Genomic DNA, 19,887 nt, shown 5'->3' on the forward strand with positions numbered 1-19,887 from the left:
ATCGCTTCTTTTATTGAGTCAAGCCATCTCGTTTTAGGCCTTCCACTTTTCCTAGCAATATTGACTTTTCCAGAGGTCTTCTCAAGATGTGAACAAAGTACAATCGCCTCAGTTGAATGTCATTTTAGCTTCTAGAGAGAATTCAGGCTTGGTTTGATCTAGTACCCACTTATTTATTTTTTTGGCTGTCCATGGTATCTGCAAAACTTTCCTCCAGCACCACATTTCAAATGAATCAATTTCCTTCCTGTCAGCTTTCTTCACTATCCAGCTTTCACATCCATACACAGTAATAGGGAATACCATAGTTTGGATTATCTTGATCTTCATTCCCAGAGAGATATCTTTATCTTTAAGGATCTTATCTAGCTCCCTCAAAGCCGCTCTTCCAAGTCTCAATCTTCTTCTGATTTCTTCATTACAGTTTCCCTTTTGGCTGATGATTGAGCCAAGGAATAGAAAATTTTCAACAATTTCAATTTCCTCATTGTCAGCTTTAAAATTGTGTAACTCCTCAGTAGTTATTACTTTTGTCTTCTTGATGTTCAGCTGTAATCCTACTTTGGCCCTTTCTCCTTTAACATTCATCAGTAGCCATTTCAAGTCTTCACTATTTTCTGCCAGTAACGTGATGTCATTTGCATATCTCAAATTGTTAATGTTCCTTCCACCCATTTTCCCTCCAAATTGTTTATTGTTTTAAAAATCTCAACGATACAAATAACTTTTACAATGACAGGTATCTATAAACAATTATTACATTCAGTATAGGTTTTCTACATTCATACATTCATAAATAACATATATTTACAATTCACATTTGATCAAATAGCAATGATTATATCTTCCTGTACTGAATACCCTCCTATTATGTGTTGTTGTACATGAGCATGTGGAAGTGGATGTGTATAACTAGTAGTGGAGATATCGATAATAGTCATGTTTTGAGGTGATATAGAGAAATTATATACTTCCAATTTACCACAGATCTAGATCTTTAAGTCTTTGGAGGATTTCTTGTTGTTTCATTAGGTATTCTAAGATTGGGTACCAGCTAGGCATAAAGTCTCTTGATGTCACCTGGGGGTCTATACATGAGAGATTGTCTGTAACGGCAGCCATAGTATAATTGTCCCATTTTGTTTATGCCAGAGAGAGATCTGGAGCCTTTACATTTTTCCAGTGGGTGGCAATGGCTGCTTTGGAAGCTGTTAACAAGATTGGCGTAGTTCATGTCTTAATCTGTGTACCTCCTGTTAATGCCCATGTGTTAAGGAGCAAGGTATTTGGTGAAAGGGGAATATGCATGCCTGTGTGTTTTAATTTAGAACTCTTTCCCAGAATTTTGCTACTTTGGGATAGTGTAGCCAGCAGTGAAGGTAATCTCCTATCTCACCACATCGCTTCCGACAAGCTGGGCTGGCAGCTGATATGACGTGGGTTAATTTTTGAGGTGTCACATACCAGTGCGAGATGATTTTGAATGCATGTAAACTTTCAGTTACAATAGGAAATTTAAATGGGGGTATTTTCCAAATAGATATCCAGTCAGCTTCTGTCAGTTGTGTGTCACAGATTTTTTGCCAGTTTGCTTGATATGTGAGCATATGTTTTATTCAAGTCAGATAATACATTATAAATGGCTGAAATAAGATTTTTATTCCTGTGCTTTTTTAATTTCTACCTCACAGTCTGTTAGAGGTTGCCTAAGAATGTTTTGCAAATCTATTTGAGAACACATATGCATTACCTGAAGATATTGAAAGCATGGAATCGATGTACCTAATTTGTCCTCTAATAGTGCCTTATCCATTAATTTACAATTGATTGCGAGATCCTGAAGTAGCAGGATCTTGGCCCTTCTCCATTCTCGGAAGGAATTATTGCCCAACCCTGGTGGAAACCAGTGTTGATTTAGGAAGGTTTGTAATCTGGATTTGTTTAGTAGCAATTTTGTTCTACGTTCATCCCAGACCTCCAGTGTTGGGGTTAGAAATTGATTAGATTGTATTTTATTGGGTCTGTCAGCTGTTCTTTGCTATACAGCTTCATGTACTTCATATGGTGCAGTATATTCAAGTTGTAGCGCAACCCACTACATGGTTTAGTTCCAGCAATTTAATTGTATTTGAAAGGTGAATGGCGTTATAATATTTAATCACATCAGGAAATCCTAGCCCTCTCCATTTAGAGATCTGTTGTAGTGTGTCAGCATTAACCCTGTGTTTCTTGTAGGCTCATAAGAAATCTAAAAAGAGTTTTTGCCAATTCTTGCCAATTTTGACAATTCTTCAATATTTTAAGATGTAGCTCGAAATAGGAAAATAAGTTTGGGAAGCATGAACATTTTAATCATGTGCAACCTATCTAACTATGTCAGATTTGTCTTATGCCATCTGTTTAATAGGTGTTGTATGTCTTTCATAACTTTATCATGATTAAGCTTTTGAATGTCACTAAGGTTTTTTGGTATTTCTATGCTCAGATAGTGTATAGAAGTTGTACTCTTTATTTCCAAAATCTGGTCTCCCTCTAAATTAATTGGCATCAGTGGCGATTTTTTTAAGTTCACTTGTAAGCCTGATATCTCTCCTATTTCCTTCCGGGCCTGTTGTATGTGCCTAATTGTAGAAGATGGGTGTGATACAAACGATAATATGTCATCTGCAAACATTGAGAGTTTATACTCTTTCTCTCGGATTTGTATTCCTCTAATCTCCTTAGTTGCCCTTATTCTGTCAGCAAGGGGTTCCAGTGCTATCACAAATAGAAGTGGAGACAAGGGACACCCCTGTCTCGTCCCTCTTTTAATCTCGAGCTTTTCCAATGTTGTATTTTTTATTCACAAATTTTCTGTTGGAGTGGTATATATGGTATTAATTGCCCCTAAGAATTTTCCCCCAAATCCCATTTTCCTTAGCACAGCTGTCAGAAGAAAATTCAACTGAATCAAAGGCTTTCTGGATATCTAGGGACAGAAGAGCTCCCTTCTGTTTAGTCTGAGTACATTGGTTTAGTATGTTGAGAACCTTATATGTATTGTCTGTAATGTCACATCCAGGCATAAAACTGGCTTGATCTTGATCTATGTATTGTTTAATAAATGAAGCTAATCTCTTAGCTATAATGGCTGTGAAAATTTTAAAATCCATATTGAGGAGTGAGATTGGTCTATATGATGCTGCTTCTGTAGTATCTTTACCTGGTTCTGGCAGTACTATTACTGCAGCTTGAGCCCACGAAGGAGGCATGACTCCTTCATTTAGTATGTAGTTGCAGGCCTCTGTTAGCAGTTGAGCTAATAGTGTGGAGTATTTTTTATAGTATTCAGATGGAAAACCATCTGGTCCTGTGGCTTCATTAGATTTCAGGTTTTTGATGGCCTCTCTAATCTCCTCTTTCGAGTTGGTGTTTCCATTATGACTTTATGTTCCTCTGATAGTATCTTTGTCATGGGATGTTTCAGAAAGTAATTTTCAATGTTAGTAGTTGGAATCTCTTTGGATCTATACAAGTTTAGAAATATTTGTAATTTTTTTTCTGTACTATAATGCATATTCCCTGTTGTGTAGTCAATTTAGCTGCCTTCTCCTGATACACCCTTTTAGCTAACATTTTCATCTGCTTTGGGGACTTCTGCCAGAATTTTTGTTTAAGGTATAGTATGTTTTTCAGAATTAGTCATATATAGCAATTCTAATTTCCTACATTCCATTAATAATTGTTTATCTGACTTTTTGCTTCCAGTTTATGTTGTTTTTCCAGATTAGAAATGTTTTGTATTAAGTCTAATCTTGTTTTTTACTTTTGTTTCAGAAGATGTGAGCATTTTGCTATAAGCCACCCTCTCATCACAGGCTTCAGTGCATCCCATATCATTGCCGAAGATATTGCTCCCATTTGATTGTTTTGTAAACATTCTTTAATTTGTGTCTCATGTTCTGCAGATATGGTTTCTTTCATTAATAAAGTTTTGTTTAATGACCATGTGTGTGTTTTTTTAACTTGTTCTACAAGGAAGAGTTTGCATTCTGGTACCCAATCTGAGTCTTTGAAATTCTGTTTATAAGTGACATTGATAGTAGTATGTAGTCTATTCGGATGTATGTGCCATGTCTAGCCAAGTAATACGTGTAATCCCTTTCTCAAGGATGTGTACACCTCCATACATCAATGAGTTGTTAATGTGTCAGTATATCCTTTAATTTGGATGTTTGTTCTTGTTTTCTCAAGTTAGTCTTTTTGTGTAGAGGACCTATCTATTTTATGATCTATAATGCAGTTGAGGTCTCCCCCTAATATTATCTCTCCAGTCTTAAATATTTCTAGTTTTTGAAGTATTTCCTCGATGAAGAGAATCTGGTCCTTGTTAGGCGCATATATTGTCACCAGTGTGATTGGGGTTGTCTCAATTAGCCCATTTACAAATAGGTATCTTCCTATTGGCTCTGCTAACACCTTGGAAGGTTTGAACCTCAATTTTTTAGCTACCAGAATAGCCATTCCCCTCAATTTGGAATTTCCTGCTACTTGAAATTGGTGTTCAAATTTATTAGTTTTAAATAGAGGTTCCCCAGATGTTTTCATGTGAGTTTCTTGAAATAAAAGTATGTCTGGATTTATTCTTACTATTTGGCTCCAAATTCTCTTCCTTTAACTACAATGTTTAATCCACGGACATTATAAGAGACACAAGAGATCCCCTCTGCCATTGTTTGTTATTGTGTCTTGTGTCTATTTAATGAATTGTTCAATTTTGTATGGAAATTAATCAAATTAGCTATCTAAGTGAGTAGGTGCCTGATATAACTTACTTCCCAATGTATCTCTCTGTTATGTAGTATGATGTTGTTTTTATATTAGATGTTTGATAAAGTTTGAGTTCCTAGCCAGATGGATATGTAATTCTAGGTTCTCTACTGAGCTCTAATATCAGTGAAATATTTGTTGTTTGAACTACTTATATGTAAAAGGTTGCATTATGGTTCTACCTAGTGGTTTAATGATAAAATAACAGATGAATACTTGTATCTCCCGCTCTCTTTCCCACTTTTTTGGATCAGCCTCAAAAAGCTATCAGATACATATTCAATTGTTTATCAAAATCTAAGTACTTAACAAAATTTGATATCCTAACAATCAAATGAACATTTAAGTGCATGAGAATGTTCATTTGATTGTTAGGATATCAAATTTTGTCTAATCTAATTAAAAGTGAATCCCTTACCCAACCCCTCCCCCTTATAGAAATTTGATCTGTTTCTTTACTGTGTGTTAGTTTTACCTCCCACTTATTACACAATTCATTAATTATACTTCGCTGCGTTTTAAATCAATAGAGATCCATAAATATATATTTAGTTGGTATTCAGAGGCCCAATTTAAAATTGTCACAGTTTTTTCCTTTAGCTTCTATCCCACCTCCCCCCTTACACCCACTTTCTAGCAATACTCTAAATATCAACTATTACACTATCTATTAAGTTTTGGTTTATACGTTTATATCAATGATTTGTAATAGTTTCATTAAATTATAAAAAGAAACACCTCCCTCTTCCCCCCTCCCCCCGATCCCCACATAGTTAACTTTTATAATACTTAACAATCAACTTTTATAACACTACCCTTCCCTATTTTTATATTAACACCAATAGCAAATACATTTATATCAGCTGTATGTTATGAATTTTAAGATTCAACCACTCTCCTTAAGATGAGTTCTCCGAGAGAAAATGGGTTGGTTGTATACCCGTATTTCCCACTTTTTAAAAGGTGAATCTCTTTACTAAGTGAAAGCTGAAGGCACCGGACGACAGCCCACTCCCCCACCCCATGTGGATGTTCTGTTAAGACACATTCTGTAATAGTATTTTCATTTCTTTACTTTGATTTTTGCCACCTCTGACTTATCAGTTGAGTTTACCACGGACTTGATTTTCTTCCTGGTTAAGCCATTTGTGGAGTGTTTTTTCTGATAATTATTTTGCCACTTTTTTTGGTGAAAGAGCTCTGTCTATTTTCCTCTTGTCTTCCTTTGTGTTCTATTTCTGATGAAGCAGGAATGCCAAGCTGTTGTAGCATGTGTAGCCCAGACTCTATGTATGTTGCCCAAAACACCTCTCCTTTATGTAGCACTTGGATCTTGGCCGCTGCTACCCATTTGTAGCATTGATTAGCTGCATGGAGTTGTATAATGATAGGCTTTAAATTTCTTCGGTGCTGTACTGCTTCTCAAAGTAAATCTGGGTAGATAGACAAGTGCCCCCATTTTTGGGCTTCCATCAGTATTTGTTGCTTCAGATTAACATCTCTCATTTGAATTGTAATGTCTATCAATTCCATTCTTCAAAGATTCATAGTTGACCCTATATGCTCTAAGCACCATCACATCTCCATTTTTCCCAGCGTGTATTTGGGTGTTGAGCCATTCATCTATTATCTTTGCCACATCTTTGTTTTCTGCCATTTGTTCCGGAAATTTATTTGCCTTTACATTTAATTTCCGAGCATCTAGTTCCACCTGAAGTACCCTAAAATTCAGTTCCTCTTTGTCATGATGTAGGGCTTTGATGTCTTCCTGTAATGTTTGCCCAAGAGTGAGGGTGTGCTCTGCTTTCCGATTTGTCTCCTGAGAGGAAAGCTGCATTTGCTCTAATTGAGCTCTCAGCAGTTCAATCAAGGATCTCATCATTTCCAGAATTCTGGATTCCATGGCTCCTATTGCTGTAATCATCTCTGTTTTTGTGGATTCTGTCTCCATCGGGCCTGCTTCATTATGTTCAGTGGCCATTTTGTGTGTATTGCCACCTGTAGCTCTGTGCTTGTCTCTTCAGATTTCTTCTTGAGAATATTCTTCTACCGATCAGGAAATATGTTATTTGATCTTGAAGTGTTGTAGGCTTTCCCCCCTTCAGTTTGGTATTTGATTTCAGCAGACAGTCTGATTTATTTGTAGATTTGAGGAGGTGAGGAGCTCAGATTTTAGATTGCCATCATGCTCAGCGCCAAGTCACACACCCCCTTTCACCAATTTTCACTCTACCTTCTTCTAGAGCTAATCCAGCTTTCCTTATGATATACTCTGCATAGAGGTTGAGCGGGTAGGAAGATAATATGCATCCGTATCTGACACCTTTGCCAACTGGAAACCATTCTGTTTCCCCATATTCTGTCCTGACACTAGCCTCTTGTCCAGAGTACAGGTTGTGCATCACAATAACCAGATGTTGTGGCACCCCCATTTGTTTTAAGACTCTCCATAGCTTTTCATCCCTGAAATACTGATCATTAACATTTTTGCACATATATAACAAGCTTCATTGCTTCTTGGCCCTTTGGCTAAGATCAAGTGTAGTTTAACAAGTTTCAATGAGGACACTATTTTCACCAACCTATAAGTTATGACAAAATATGTGCTCCTTCAATAATCTTTTCACAAGCAAGCCAATATTACATGTGCAATAATACTTAATGAGAAATCAAAACTACTATACTATCCTAGTGCCTTCAAATTTAAGCAAAGAAACTGTTTGCAAGCTGCAGGTCACCTTGCATGTTATATACCTGATACCTTCTACTATACTAGCAAATGCGTGCATTTGGATCAAAACCATCATGCTATATCTCTCTATGTGTAACCTCCTCTGGTATGTAACCTTGTAAGGATCCATTCAGCATTTGATCATTGCTTATTATTGATCAAATAATGTTAAATTCTAAGCAGAGTTACACCCTTCTAAGTGCATTGAAGCAGAGGGGATTAGAAGGGTGTACAGAACAGCACTATTAGTGAATGATATGGCTCATGGAATGTCAGCAAAGAAATTTAAACCTAACAGCAGTGTATAATGTTTAAATCAATTAACTGTGTGACATACTAGCCTCTGGCTCCAGACAATAAACAAAGCAATTAACTACCTTATAATGCTAGAAGCACCATACCTGATATAAACAAGAAGCTTGTTGCCCATAATGACCTGCTCATCTAAAAAAAACACAAAGAAAGGAAAAAAGATTGTTATCTTACAAACAAACAAAAAATAAATCAAAATTATTAAAGGCTCATGTTTTGCTTTATCAAAATAAATAAATGCAGATTTATCAGGCTGCTTCCACATAGGAGATTTTGCTCCAGTTTGGCATCCAAGCCAGAGTAGTACTGTCCTCCCCTGAGAAACACTGGACCCCAGACTCACCTGGGGGCCCAGGTTGCAGGTTGTGAGGAGGGAGGGCATGGCAGCCACCATGTTGTGGTGAGGGGTGGGAGAAGCGCAGGGCCTGGGAGGCACTCCCGTGCACTTCTGCCGCTAGACCTAGTCACGGGAATTGGCCACCACCCCTCAGCACTTGGCTTTTGGCCGGCATCCCACCCAGCCCTCCTTTTTGTCACAACTTTAGAGCGAACAGGTGGGATGGGTTTTGGGCACCAATCCATTTGGGGGAAACAGGGCCCACAAGCTCAGTTTCCCTATTATAGGGACCCTCTTAAGGGGTCTGGGGAGCGAGGCACAGCAGGTGCATGCCCAGCTCGGGGGCTGTCAGATCCGCCTCAGATGGCAGGGGATGATCCACACAGGGGTGTACACCCATGTGGCATCCCACAGACCGTCATCCCATGGTTTCCCCCTCAGCAGCAGTCTGAGGGGGCATGGGGGTCACTGGCTGGTAGACAGAGCAGCCAATGCTCAGATCAGTGCCCTATGCAGTGTCAATGCTCCGCAAGCTGTAATACCAATAAAGCTGTGGCCTCTTTCAACTCCAATACTGTTGTCTGTTGTGTTTTTGTTGCCTTGCCCCCCTCTGCTCTCCTTCCCCATTCAGCACTGGCCTACAATCTACAGAATGTCACCTCTACTTGTCCATTTTGTTTTCTCTCATTTTACTAAGATCTTTCCCAAGCATAGTTTGGTACAATCTTCTTGGAAAAATATCATTCAAAATGTGTTTGTAAGCCTTGTGGACAGGAAAATGTGAATTTTTTCAGGTTCTACACACATCAACGCCATTTTCTTTGCCTCATCCTCCCCAAGGTCATAATTTCCCCCAACACTGGAGGGTTGCTTCAAAAAGAGTAAGCAATTGACATATTGCTATAGCATTATAATGTTATAATGATCTGTCTATTAGATTCTTCGAATTTTCAGCTTTCATTTTAAAAGGTTTTAGCCCTTTTTGTTGTGAAGATAAGAGGAAAGGCAAATATATCTGCAACGAAAGGGGTACAGACATCTTTTTCAAAACATGAAAGGTGGGAATTCAGAGATCTATTGTACAGATAATTATAACGTTATAATGATGTGATGTGATTACAGTGATGTGTCAATTGCTGATTTTTTTTAAAGCTTAAAAAATTCTCCAGTGTTGCTGGGAGCAAGAAATGGAAGTTTCAGGGGATTGAGACAAGGAAAGTGTGGGGGGAACTGCCATATGGATGCTCCATTTCCACTGTGCATACCTCTGCTATTTAAGTGGGAAAACAGTGTTGCGCTTACCTGTAACTGTTGTTCATCTAGGTCTTCCGTGCAGGCACACATGGGACTGTGTACGCGCAGGCCTGCCAACTTTGGAGATTTCTAAAGCTCAAACCCACCAGGGGGCGCCCCCGGCTCCCAGCATGCATGTGCGGTCGTCTTCCCTTCCCCTAAGAGGCAGGGCGCTCCTGTCGTACCCTCAGTCCTCTTTCACCACCGTATCCCAAGGTAAATACCAAGAGTGTTAGTGGGGAAGGAGGGAGGGTATGTGTGCCTGCACAGAAGATCTAGATGAACAACAGTTACAGGTAAGTACAACACTGTTTTTCATCTACAGTCTTCCTGTGCAGTCCCATATGGGAGATTACAAAGCTTAAATACCTGGATGGAGGCAGCAAAATGTTGTCACAGGAAGATCGATTGTAGGACTGCTGTACTCACTGCCGTCTCTTTCCTGTCTAGGATGTCCAAGGCATAGTGCTTGACAAACGTGTCTGCCAAGGCCCACGTCGCTGCTTTGCAGGTATCTTGGAGTGGAACACCTCTCAGGAGAACTGCTGAAGATGCCTGTGGATCTGAACCCTTCCCATGACACCAAACACTAAACTTATTCCATTTAATAGTGTACGATTGGTGGGTAGATAGCCGCCTCGCATTTTCTAGCACGAGTCACTCCCTCAGAGAAGGTCTGTCCTTACGTATCAGCCAGGCTGTCAGTTTGAGTTTGTCTACTCTGTGGTGTAACACCCCTCTCCAAGCTCTCCAAGCCATTCATCAGAAAATGGTACACTTGGGTTTGCAACCTTAGGAGAGTGTGGTACCAATGCTGCCGCAGCCAGTATGGGGCTATCAGGATGGCCGACCTCCCGTCTGCCTGGATTTTACTGAGCACCCTGGCCAGAAGAGGGATCGGAGGGAACATGTAGAAGAGGCGATTGGACCACCTGAGTTGAAACGCGTCCCCAAGTGACTCGCGGCCCATGCTGCCTCTGGAACAATAACGGGAAGTCTTGCAGTTTTCCTCAGAGGCAAACAGATTTATGTCAGGAAAACCCCACCCGGTAAAAACAGGGTGTAGGTAAGTGTCCTACAGGAACCATTCGTGATTGTCCACTTGTAAGCTGCTCAGATGATCCGCTACTGTGTTGTCTATGCCAAGAATATGAACCACTTGCAGCCACATTGACTGATCTGTGGCCCAATTCCAGATTTTCACTGCTTTCTTGCACAGAGTTGCCCTTTTGTATTTAGTTCTTGCACGGAGTGACAGATGCCGTGCCCCCATTTGTTTATATAAAACATAGTGGTTGTATTGTCCATAAGTATCTGGACAGTCTTGTTCCTTACAGTATCTGTAAATGAAATCAACACATATAACACTGCCCTCAGTTCCAGCAAGTTGATATGCTAGTGACATTCAGAATCATCCCACACGCCATGTGCATAGGACCCCTCACGGTGGGCACCCCAACCTAAGTTGGATGTGTCTGTAGTTACAGAAACATCTGGTTGCCTGTAACCAAACTGAATACCCTTATAGAGGTTAGAATCATCCACCCACCAGTCTAGGGAAGTAAGGACCTTCCGGGGAATACTAAATCTCTTGTCCTGAGAATCTCTCTCAGCGAAGAACATGAGGTAAACCAAAGCTGCAAGGGGCGCATATGCAACCTTGCCAAAGGCACCACCGCAGTGTTAAAGGCCACATATCCTAACAAAGTTTGAATGAGCCAGGCAAGCTGGAACCTGCACCTCTTGAATTTTTTAATCAATGCTTTTATCTTCAGAGCCTTCTCTGAAGGTAAGAACCCTGTGTCCCGGGCACCATCAATAACAGCTCCTATGAACTGAATAACTCTGGAAGGGGTAAGCTTGAATTTCTTTTGACTGATGAACAGGCCTAATTTTAGGCAGGTAGATAGTGTAGTGGAAACTTGCTTGTTGACATCATCAGCTGAATGTCCAACAAGCAGCCAGTCATCTAAATAGGGGAAGATACAACACCCTTGGACTCTCAGATAGGCTACTGCCATGCATTTTGTAAAAACTTGCGGAGCAGTAGATAATCCAAAGGGGAGAACCCTATACTGGAAAATAAGTCCCATAAGTAAAACGTAAGAATTTCTTGTGCTCCTGAAAAATTGAAATGTGAAAATAAGCATCCTTCAGGTCTATGACTGCGAATCAGGACTGAGAAAGTATCAGGGCTAGGTCAGCCTATAAGGTGGTCATTTTAAACTTACGAACTCAGATGAATTTATTCAACTCACGGAGATCCAGGATAGGATGGAGACTCTCATCCTTTTTCTCCACAACAAACAAATTGGAGTAAAAACCCCAAAGTGAGGAACTATTCGTAATCTCCTCAATAGCCCCTTTTTCCAGAAGGGCCGACAGTTCAGCCAGTATCCCAGGTTGGGATCCTTGAACAGAGAAAGTAGGGAGTCGCAGACAAGGTAACTGTAAAAATTCAACTTTATAACCAATTTGAACTATCTGCAACACCCAAACATCAGAGGTGACATTACACCACTCAAAAAAATAAGAACTCAGCATGACCCCAAACATTGGGTCAGGGCCCTGTAATTGTCAGAATTGCTTATGGGAGTGGGTCTACTCTTTAGCCTGCTGATGATGAGCTCCCTGTTTGTTCTTATGGCCTTGCTTCCTTATAGAAAAGGACAACTGCTGGCTCTGGTAGGGTTGTTGGGATTGGTAGGCATACCCCTGGTACAGGTGGAAGCGATTCTGGTGACTCTTTGTGAAGGATCTATACCGAGCTCTGCTGGAAGGATGTTGTTGAGGAAGGACTCTATACGAACGTGCCATAAAACTGTCCTTTCATTTCTTGGATAAATATTCATCCATCTTTTCCAAAAATAAAGACTGTCCTTCAAAAGGGAGATTCTCAACTTTATTTTTGATCTCTGTCGGTAATGCTGTAGCTCTCAGCCATGCGAACCTACGAAGCACGACAGACAAAAGCAAAGACCTGGTGGAGGTATCTACCATGTTTCGTCCCACATTAATTTGATGGTGAGATAATCGGACCGCCTCCTCCTGAATAACTCTGAGGAAGACTCTCTGGTCCTCAGGCAACTGAGGTATGAAGGTAGTCACTTTATTCCAAAGAAACAGCTGGTAAGCTGCCATCATAGCCACATAATTGGCGATTTTAATGCCAAAAGCGGCAGAAGTATAGATCTTCCGTCCCATCACATCTATTCTTCTCTCCTTATCGTAGGGGATGGATAGAGACCCTTGCATAGGCTTGGCTTGCATCTCTTCGGTGACGAGTGAAGAAGGAGGAGGATGTACAGACAGGAGTGGGCAGAGATCATCCTTTGTTCTATAAAGGTTCTAGACTTTCCTGTTGGTGGCAGGAGTGGAGGCTGGCTTCAAGTTCAGGCCAGTCAAAAGTTCCACAAAACCTTCAATCGCTGGGAAGGCGACAGTAGGAATAGACCCTAAATAAATATGCTGCAGGATCTTATCTTTAGATCTTGGTTCTGTGGATGCCATGTCAATTTCCAAGGCTCTAGCCATGTGCTGGAGCAGCTCATTGTATGTACGGAAGTCATCCATGGGGGAGGCCTCTTCAGATGGACCAATCACTCCCTCTGGAGAGTCAGACCGGGGTGTGTCACTGCACCTGGGGTGTAGGGGCACTCCCCTCAAGCTCCATTTCAGACAGAAGCGGGGTTTGCCTGGAGCCAGCGTAGGAATAAGCTCTCACAGAAGGGGACCTGGAATATTCTCTGGTCAAGTGTTGTGAATAATAAGAGCCCTCCCTGTGGTGACGGTAGGGAGCTGGGTCGTCAAGCAAATGACAATCTCTGGAGTAAGGGATGTCCCTCCTGAGTGTAAGGACTCACCCTACGTCTGGAGAGCCCTGTCCCCTCTTGAGACAAATGATACAACCAGGAGCCTTAAGAAGGTGATCCAGCATGTCCCGATGGAGTAGGGGGCGGTTTCTATAAGGATCACGACTTCCTCCATCCCGGACCTGGAGTGGGGAGTATTGCGGGATGATGTATGGTCCCCCGATCCCCAATGTTTCTTGCTGAGGGGTTCGGATCCGACCTCACTCCCACGCTCAGCGGATGGTTGAGGTGAGATTACACTCTCAAGGACTGCTTGTCGTGCTTGGAAGAGTGATGTTTCTTCTTCTTTTTCTTCCCCAGACTGGGCTCGGATAGTTCCGGGGCAGTTGTCAGATCCAAAGTGGCGCTCCTCTGGTTCCGAGGGGATTGTCGGTCCAAAGTGGTAGTCAACACCAAAGGTGTTCCACTCCGAGGGGTTCACGGGGCTGAAGCCCTCAAAACTGTAGAATCATCATGTCGGCTCCAAGGAGGTTCCGAAGGTATTCTCGACTCCAATGGAATCGGATTCAAAGAGGTAGGTATGGCTGGTTCTGAGGAACTCCGGGCCGAAGCAATTTGATCTGATGGTGGTCAGGACTCTGAATGGGCCATGGATGAGCGAGACCGTGGTGTTTTAGCTCCTGAGGACCCGGGACCAGGTTGGGTAGATGATCCAGATGAGGCAGGGATCTTTGCTGTGGCCAGTGGATTAGTAGCGGCCATGGCCCGCTGCCATAAAGACGCTTGCAATCTACCCACACGTTCTGCTCTGGCTTTCAGGGTGAAGGTACGACAGTGTTTGCAGGCCTGTGTGTTGTGGGTTTCCCCCAAACAATAGTGGCAGTTCGAATGACCGTCCAAACGGGTCATTTTTCAATCGCAAGATACACACCGCTTGAATAAAGCCTTCCCTGACATCATTGAAGAAAGACACTTCAATCAAAAAATGGAACAAGCAAGCTAGAACCTCTAGAGTCGGTGGCAAAAGAGGAACTGAGGGTACGACGGGGGCATCCTGCCTCTTAGGGGCCGTTTTTGGCGGGAAGACAGCCGCGCATGCGTGCTGAGAGGCAGGGGTGCCCCCTGGTGGCTTTGAGCTTTAGAAATCTCTGAAGTCGGCAGGTTTGCATGGGCGCAGTCCCGTGTGGGACTGCACAGGAAGATTGTAGATGAAATAAAATTACATGAAGTGTTGCCACTACTTGTATATAGCCGTACAATAAAAAGCAGTTTGCCAATCTCAAGATTGCTGTAACAGATAACTGTGCAAGAGCCATTGTATTTGTATGTTAAGGATTTGAGAAAGTTTATGAGAAAAACCCATGCTCCAGGCAAGACTGACAATGCCAAAGAACTACTGTTGCTATTTTAACATTTAATAAATAGCAAACACAATAAAACACAGACATTACACTACCTTCTCAGAAGGCTTATATTAGTAAGGTCACTTCATGCAGAAATTTTTAAGAACACAGTATGTAAATTGTGAAATGACACTTTATTTCATGTATATTTACTCCTTTGCAAGATGGATATTTATTTATTTAATTCATTAATTCTAGCCATTTGAGGATAGCTGACCAAATTCCACATGCCCACTGATTGAAGGGCCTATTTTACCAATAGAACAATCTCTTATGCACCCAAACAGGGAAGCCACAGCTATTGTTGCAGATAACATGCATTTAGGATCAGTGCTTATGGTAAACTACATGCAATTTCACACAAATTTGTACATGAAAAACATTTTCATATACAAATCCTGACAAAATTGCTCTCATGTGAAATAAACAAGCCAATTACCAGCGGGCACAGGATATCAGAGAACAGACTGAGCATAAGAAAAAAGAAAACCTATTATCCCACACACTCTCAGTTAAGAAGTGAACAATACTCCAAAAAATCCTCAAAATGTTAGTGTGACAGAAAAAGTATTGATCAGACATCCATTACCTGAGAGAGACTTGCCAGCAGCAAGTGGAAGAGCAATGACCTTGAATAATTTCTGGAACAACATTGAAAGAATGGGGAAAGGAAGAAAATTAATCCAGTTGTTTCCTTTGTTATCATTCATGACTTTGCAGACTATGCACATACATATTAATGATTTGACAGTAACAACAGAGAAAACCTTGGAAAAGGGAGTTGTCCAACAGAAAAAGTTACCAGATGATTAAAGTACAGGCCAGAGTGAGTAGGAGGTCTTTAGGCTTGTGCCAGTTTTATTACAACGCGTACAAATTATTTCAGGCATGATGAGATGAAGCTCATTTCAAGGACTTTTTGTGGTTCGAGGCCATTTCACACAACCAAATGGTAAACTTTCATACATGAGATTGTTTCCATGTGGGAAATAGTTTGAACGTTCTATATAATTTATCATATGAAATGATCTTCCTGTAGCCAATTTTGCCTTGATTTCCTCATAGGTCCAGCAGCAGTCCACTATTTAAATAATTTTACACCACTTTTCTTACCAATGAAGACCCAAAATGGCTTACAAAATGCAAAAGCACAATTCAAATAAAGAGGGAAAAACCCAGACACTGGTCTTATCCCGAATCTGCTGGCCCAGCTCATTCACAGCCACAAGCAAGCAAACACAGGCTAAGAGCCCTTGGACTCTTGCCCTTCCGCTCATTCCAAAGGCTTGCAACCTATGGCCACTCCCTGTACACCTGTAACAGGAAGGGAAACATAAGCACACCTTAGATCTTATTCAGCTGGCAGAGTCTCCCTTCCAAGTCTCCCTTCCCCTTTTTACCCCAAAGCAGGCCAGTGTGGAATTAGTCGCTCCCTTTTACCAATATTCTGACTCTCTACCGAATTGGCTACGCAGAAAAGGAAGAGGGTATGTGTGATAAGTTTTGGTAGAAACTATTGAGCATTTCTTCTTTGTAATTTATTCAGATCTGAGAAGAAAATTTCCAGATCCTCATCGGAATAAGAATCTTGTTTGCTCTTCTAACTATTATTTAATAACTCTGCTACCGGACCTGGATTTTAATATAAAGTTAGATGTGTGTAAATATATAGCTGCTGCAATTACACGTTTGGTTTTTAATTAATATTGTATAGCAATAACTTTTTAGTTATATTGCTGTCTTTTTCTGGTCGAACAGCCTATTAGCTTTAAGATCTAGATGGGAGAAGTACTTTCCTTCTGTTATACACTGCTGTCTCTGTGGGCAATCTGGCTATTAAAATGCAAGGACCAGCACAGGAATTACTGCGGACACGAAAAGGACGAATAATCACAATAGCAAGCATCACACAGTATCACTGACTGACAGACCAGGCTGGAACAGCCAAATTATTCTCAATAAAAACTGTAGCCCACACAATTGCATATTCCCTTCCTGAATACAAAAGTAGAGTACATGTACCAAAATAAATATGTATGCATACTGCATGTGACATATGGTATACCTGAACACTGCAACACACAAAATATTCTTTATTAGTAAAGCAGCCTTTAAGTGGCTAGACACATAAAACAGTCAGGGTTTTCTATAACACTGAATCAGATTGTTTATATAATACTTAGCAGTGTCCTTTAGAAATGTTTTACCGTTAATTCAGACAAAAACCAGGTTATCAAACAACCTGTTCACCACCATGACCACTAAAGTATAGCCACAGAAGAAAGCATATTTCCCCACAATAAAACTAGTTGAGTATCTTGATGTTCCCCAAAATAAAAAGAACACTGATGACTAGTTAAAGTGACATCATCACAGAAACAACCCATATGCTGCTTACTTTCCGTCTAAAGAGGAAATAATGAACTTGCAATTATATTATTATGTTTTAGGGATAAAGAGATTTGTTCGCTGCCTAACAAATGTCAACAAAATTATGTGGATGGTATTTACCATTACAAATGTGTCATTATTTTCATGCTATTTTCTTTCAAAACAGCATGAATTAAAAGTTGACCTTTACACTGTGTAGGCTGCAGCATGTTGAGTCACATCATTTTTCAAACATATCTGCCTCAATACCAAAAGCAAAACTTGCAACAATATCATCTACTCCCACACTGTGTTGATTAATTCACCAAGACAGAATTGGCAATAGAGCAAATCCAGGCAACCATAAGTTCATGTTTTCCAAAGGCCCATTCATTTGTTATTTTTCAGAGAGAGATCAATTGCAATTAAAGAGAAGCCATAATAAACATATGGAGCAGAGGTCCATCAGTGGCTATTAGCCACAAGGTATAGATGGAACTCTCTGTCCAGGGCAGTGATGCTCTGTATTCTTGGTGTTTGGGGTGGGGGGGTGCAATCAGTGGGACGGCTTCTAGTGTCCCTTCCCCACTGGCAGACCTCCTGATGACACCTGGGGGGTTTTGGCCACTGTGTGACACAGAGTGTTGGACTGGGTGGGCCACTGGCCTGATCCAACATGGCTTCTCTTACGTTCTTATGTTCTTAAAGAGGAAGAACAAAATTGGACTGTATGAAGTATTTAAAGACCCAGGTTCTACTGAGTAGCAGATCACAATGATTGTAGAAAAAAAACCCTTATTTGAATATAATACTAGTTGAAATATGGTTGACACTCCAGGTAATTGGCATATACCTCCATAGGAGTTATAAAATCATTCATTCCGCTGTTGTAGACATAGATCATAGCATCATACAGGTGATTTTCCCAACACATGAGCACAACCTAAGAACAAAAGAAAGTGTTGAGATTTACAGATACATTAAGAACTATAAATGGGTAGCTTCAGAGTGAAAATATTCACCACTACTTATACACAGAACTGAAACCGCTTTCCTTGCTACAGAAGTAGTCAGCTTGCATGCTAGTGCAAGTTTCTGAACACAAGTATTTGTATACATTTGTGGGTTTTTCAAAGTGCCATACTGGACTCTTTAAGAACTGGGATTAATAAAGATAATGGAGGCTGGATTAAGACTGTGCACCCCAAAAAAATTCCATGTGATCTGTATCTAGATTTCACTTTTTAAAAATTTAGGATTCCTGTAATCCAAATCAGATTAGAGAATCCTGGATGTAACTGGCCAGGGGGCAGGGGCAAGGGTATTTTTAGGTAACTTGATCAAATTTGGAGGGAACCTACTCCTGACTGTTCCCCTAAAGAAGCCCCAATTTCAAGACTATTGTACTCCAGGGTCCAGTTCTATGGGTCCCTGAACAAGCTGCCCCCAGCCACTCTCTCTTGTTTCCTATGGAGAGTGGCTTTTAAACTCCATGGCTAGCCCCTCTGCCCACTTGGGATTCTTGCTTGCTTGGGATTCTCCAGTTTGACTCCCTTGCAAGCTTAAAGAATTCCAGTGTCGAACCATACAATTCCAATGTTGAACCAGAAAATCCCATGGGGAATCTCTGAAGCAAGGGTGGGGAGGTGGCTTGCCGAGCTACAGAGTTTAAAAGGTGGCTGGTGAAGGCACTGTCTGCAGTGGCTGCCTGCAGTTCCCTGCTGCAGCTGGATAACCCAATCCAGCAGAGTTCAGCCCCTGAATCAGATCTGGGGGTTTGGCCTGAGGAATCAGCAAAGCCAGATTATGCCAGATCAGCATAAATCCAGCTTTTTTGGCAGTTCCTGGAGCCAATTTGCACACCTCGTAGGCTGGATTACTGCAGATGATTTCTTCACCAATTCTAGAAAACTCAAAGAATGTTAAACTGAGGTTGCTGAACCCATTAGCACAATGCAATGTATAACTCTAAAAATGCTGAATGCATTAATTAAGGACTACAATCAGAATGAGATATTCACAACAGTTCTGAAATATAAGATACTGATCTCACCTGCTGTATATCTAGGCTGGTGATGTCCATATGTACAATGCAAGCTTCCATGTTTGCCATTAAATTTTTATCTTGGAAGTGAAGCAGCAAGTCTTTCATAATTTGAGCTGTGATTCCCACCAACTTATCACTTAAAATGTATGGCTCAAGACATTCCAGAAAGACACCTTTTGCCACAGAATTTTCACTCATCTTGTCATACATCTGACTAAACAACAGATCCCTAAAAAGGAGAGGATGACAACAGGTTAAGAGAAATATTACTGAACATCCATAACTTCATGTACTTAGCCATCATTCACTTCTAAACAAAACCACCAGGGAACAATATTTTCTGCATTCAGGCTCAAAGTCTAAAAAGATAAGATCTTAAAGGAACTTCCATTTAATCTCCTGCTGTTCTGCAAATAAGCAACTTAAAATGCACTGCTGTGATTCAGGACAGGCAAGATACCTACACCCAAATATTCCATAATCATCAGCTATCAGGTGTAACATTTCTTTTGGAACACCTGCTGCTTGTCATTAAGGCAGCCCACAGGACTTGAATAGGTTGCTGCCTTCATGAAGTCTGTATGGATGGCAAGCTCTTTGAATTCAGTAGGCACAAGTTTGAGCTCTCACTTACATTCGCTGAAGCAGAAGGCAGTAGTCAACAATGACAGGCACCATATCCTGTGGAAAGAGCAGGTAGAAAAGATAACTGACAATCTGAAAGTACAATTAGATGTCTCGTCATCATCACTGCTATAGCAAGTACCATGAAA

At 40.9% G+C, this 19,887-nt stretch overlaps 1 protein-coding gene across 2 annotated transcripts in view; it reads right to left on the reverse strand.

The window, feature by feature from the left end:
• VPS8 (VPS8 subunit of CORVET complex) overlaps positions 1 to 19,887 on the reverse strand; it is a 146,601-nt gene that overhangs the window by 85,879 nt on the left and 40,835 nt on the right. For both annotated transcript variants that reach the window (XM_054982279.1, XM_054982278.1), the window contains exons 21-25: positions 19,749 to 19,795; positions 19,121 to 19,343; positions 17,921 to 18,010; positions 15,287 to 15,338; positions 7,942 to 7,984 (exon numbers count right to left, since the gene is read on the reverse strand). In XM_054982279.1, coding sequence (XP_054838254.1) covers positions 7,942 to 7,984; positions 15,287 to 15,338; positions 17,921 to 18,010; positions 19,121 to 19,343; positions 19,749 to 19,795 — 455 coding nt within the window. The remainder of the gene's footprint in view (positions 1 to 7,941; positions 7,985 to 15,286; positions 15,339 to 17,920; positions 18,011 to 19,120; positions 19,344 to 19,748; positions 19,796 to 19,887) is intronic.

This window comes from Eublepharis macularius, chromosome 6 (genome assembly GCF_028583425.1).
Source record: "Eublepharis macularius isolate TG4126 chromosome 6, MPM_Emac_v1.0, whole genome shotgun sequence".
Lineage (NCBI taxonomy): Eukaryota > Metazoa > Chordata > Lepidosauria > Squamata > Eublepharidae > Eublepharis > Eublepharis macularius.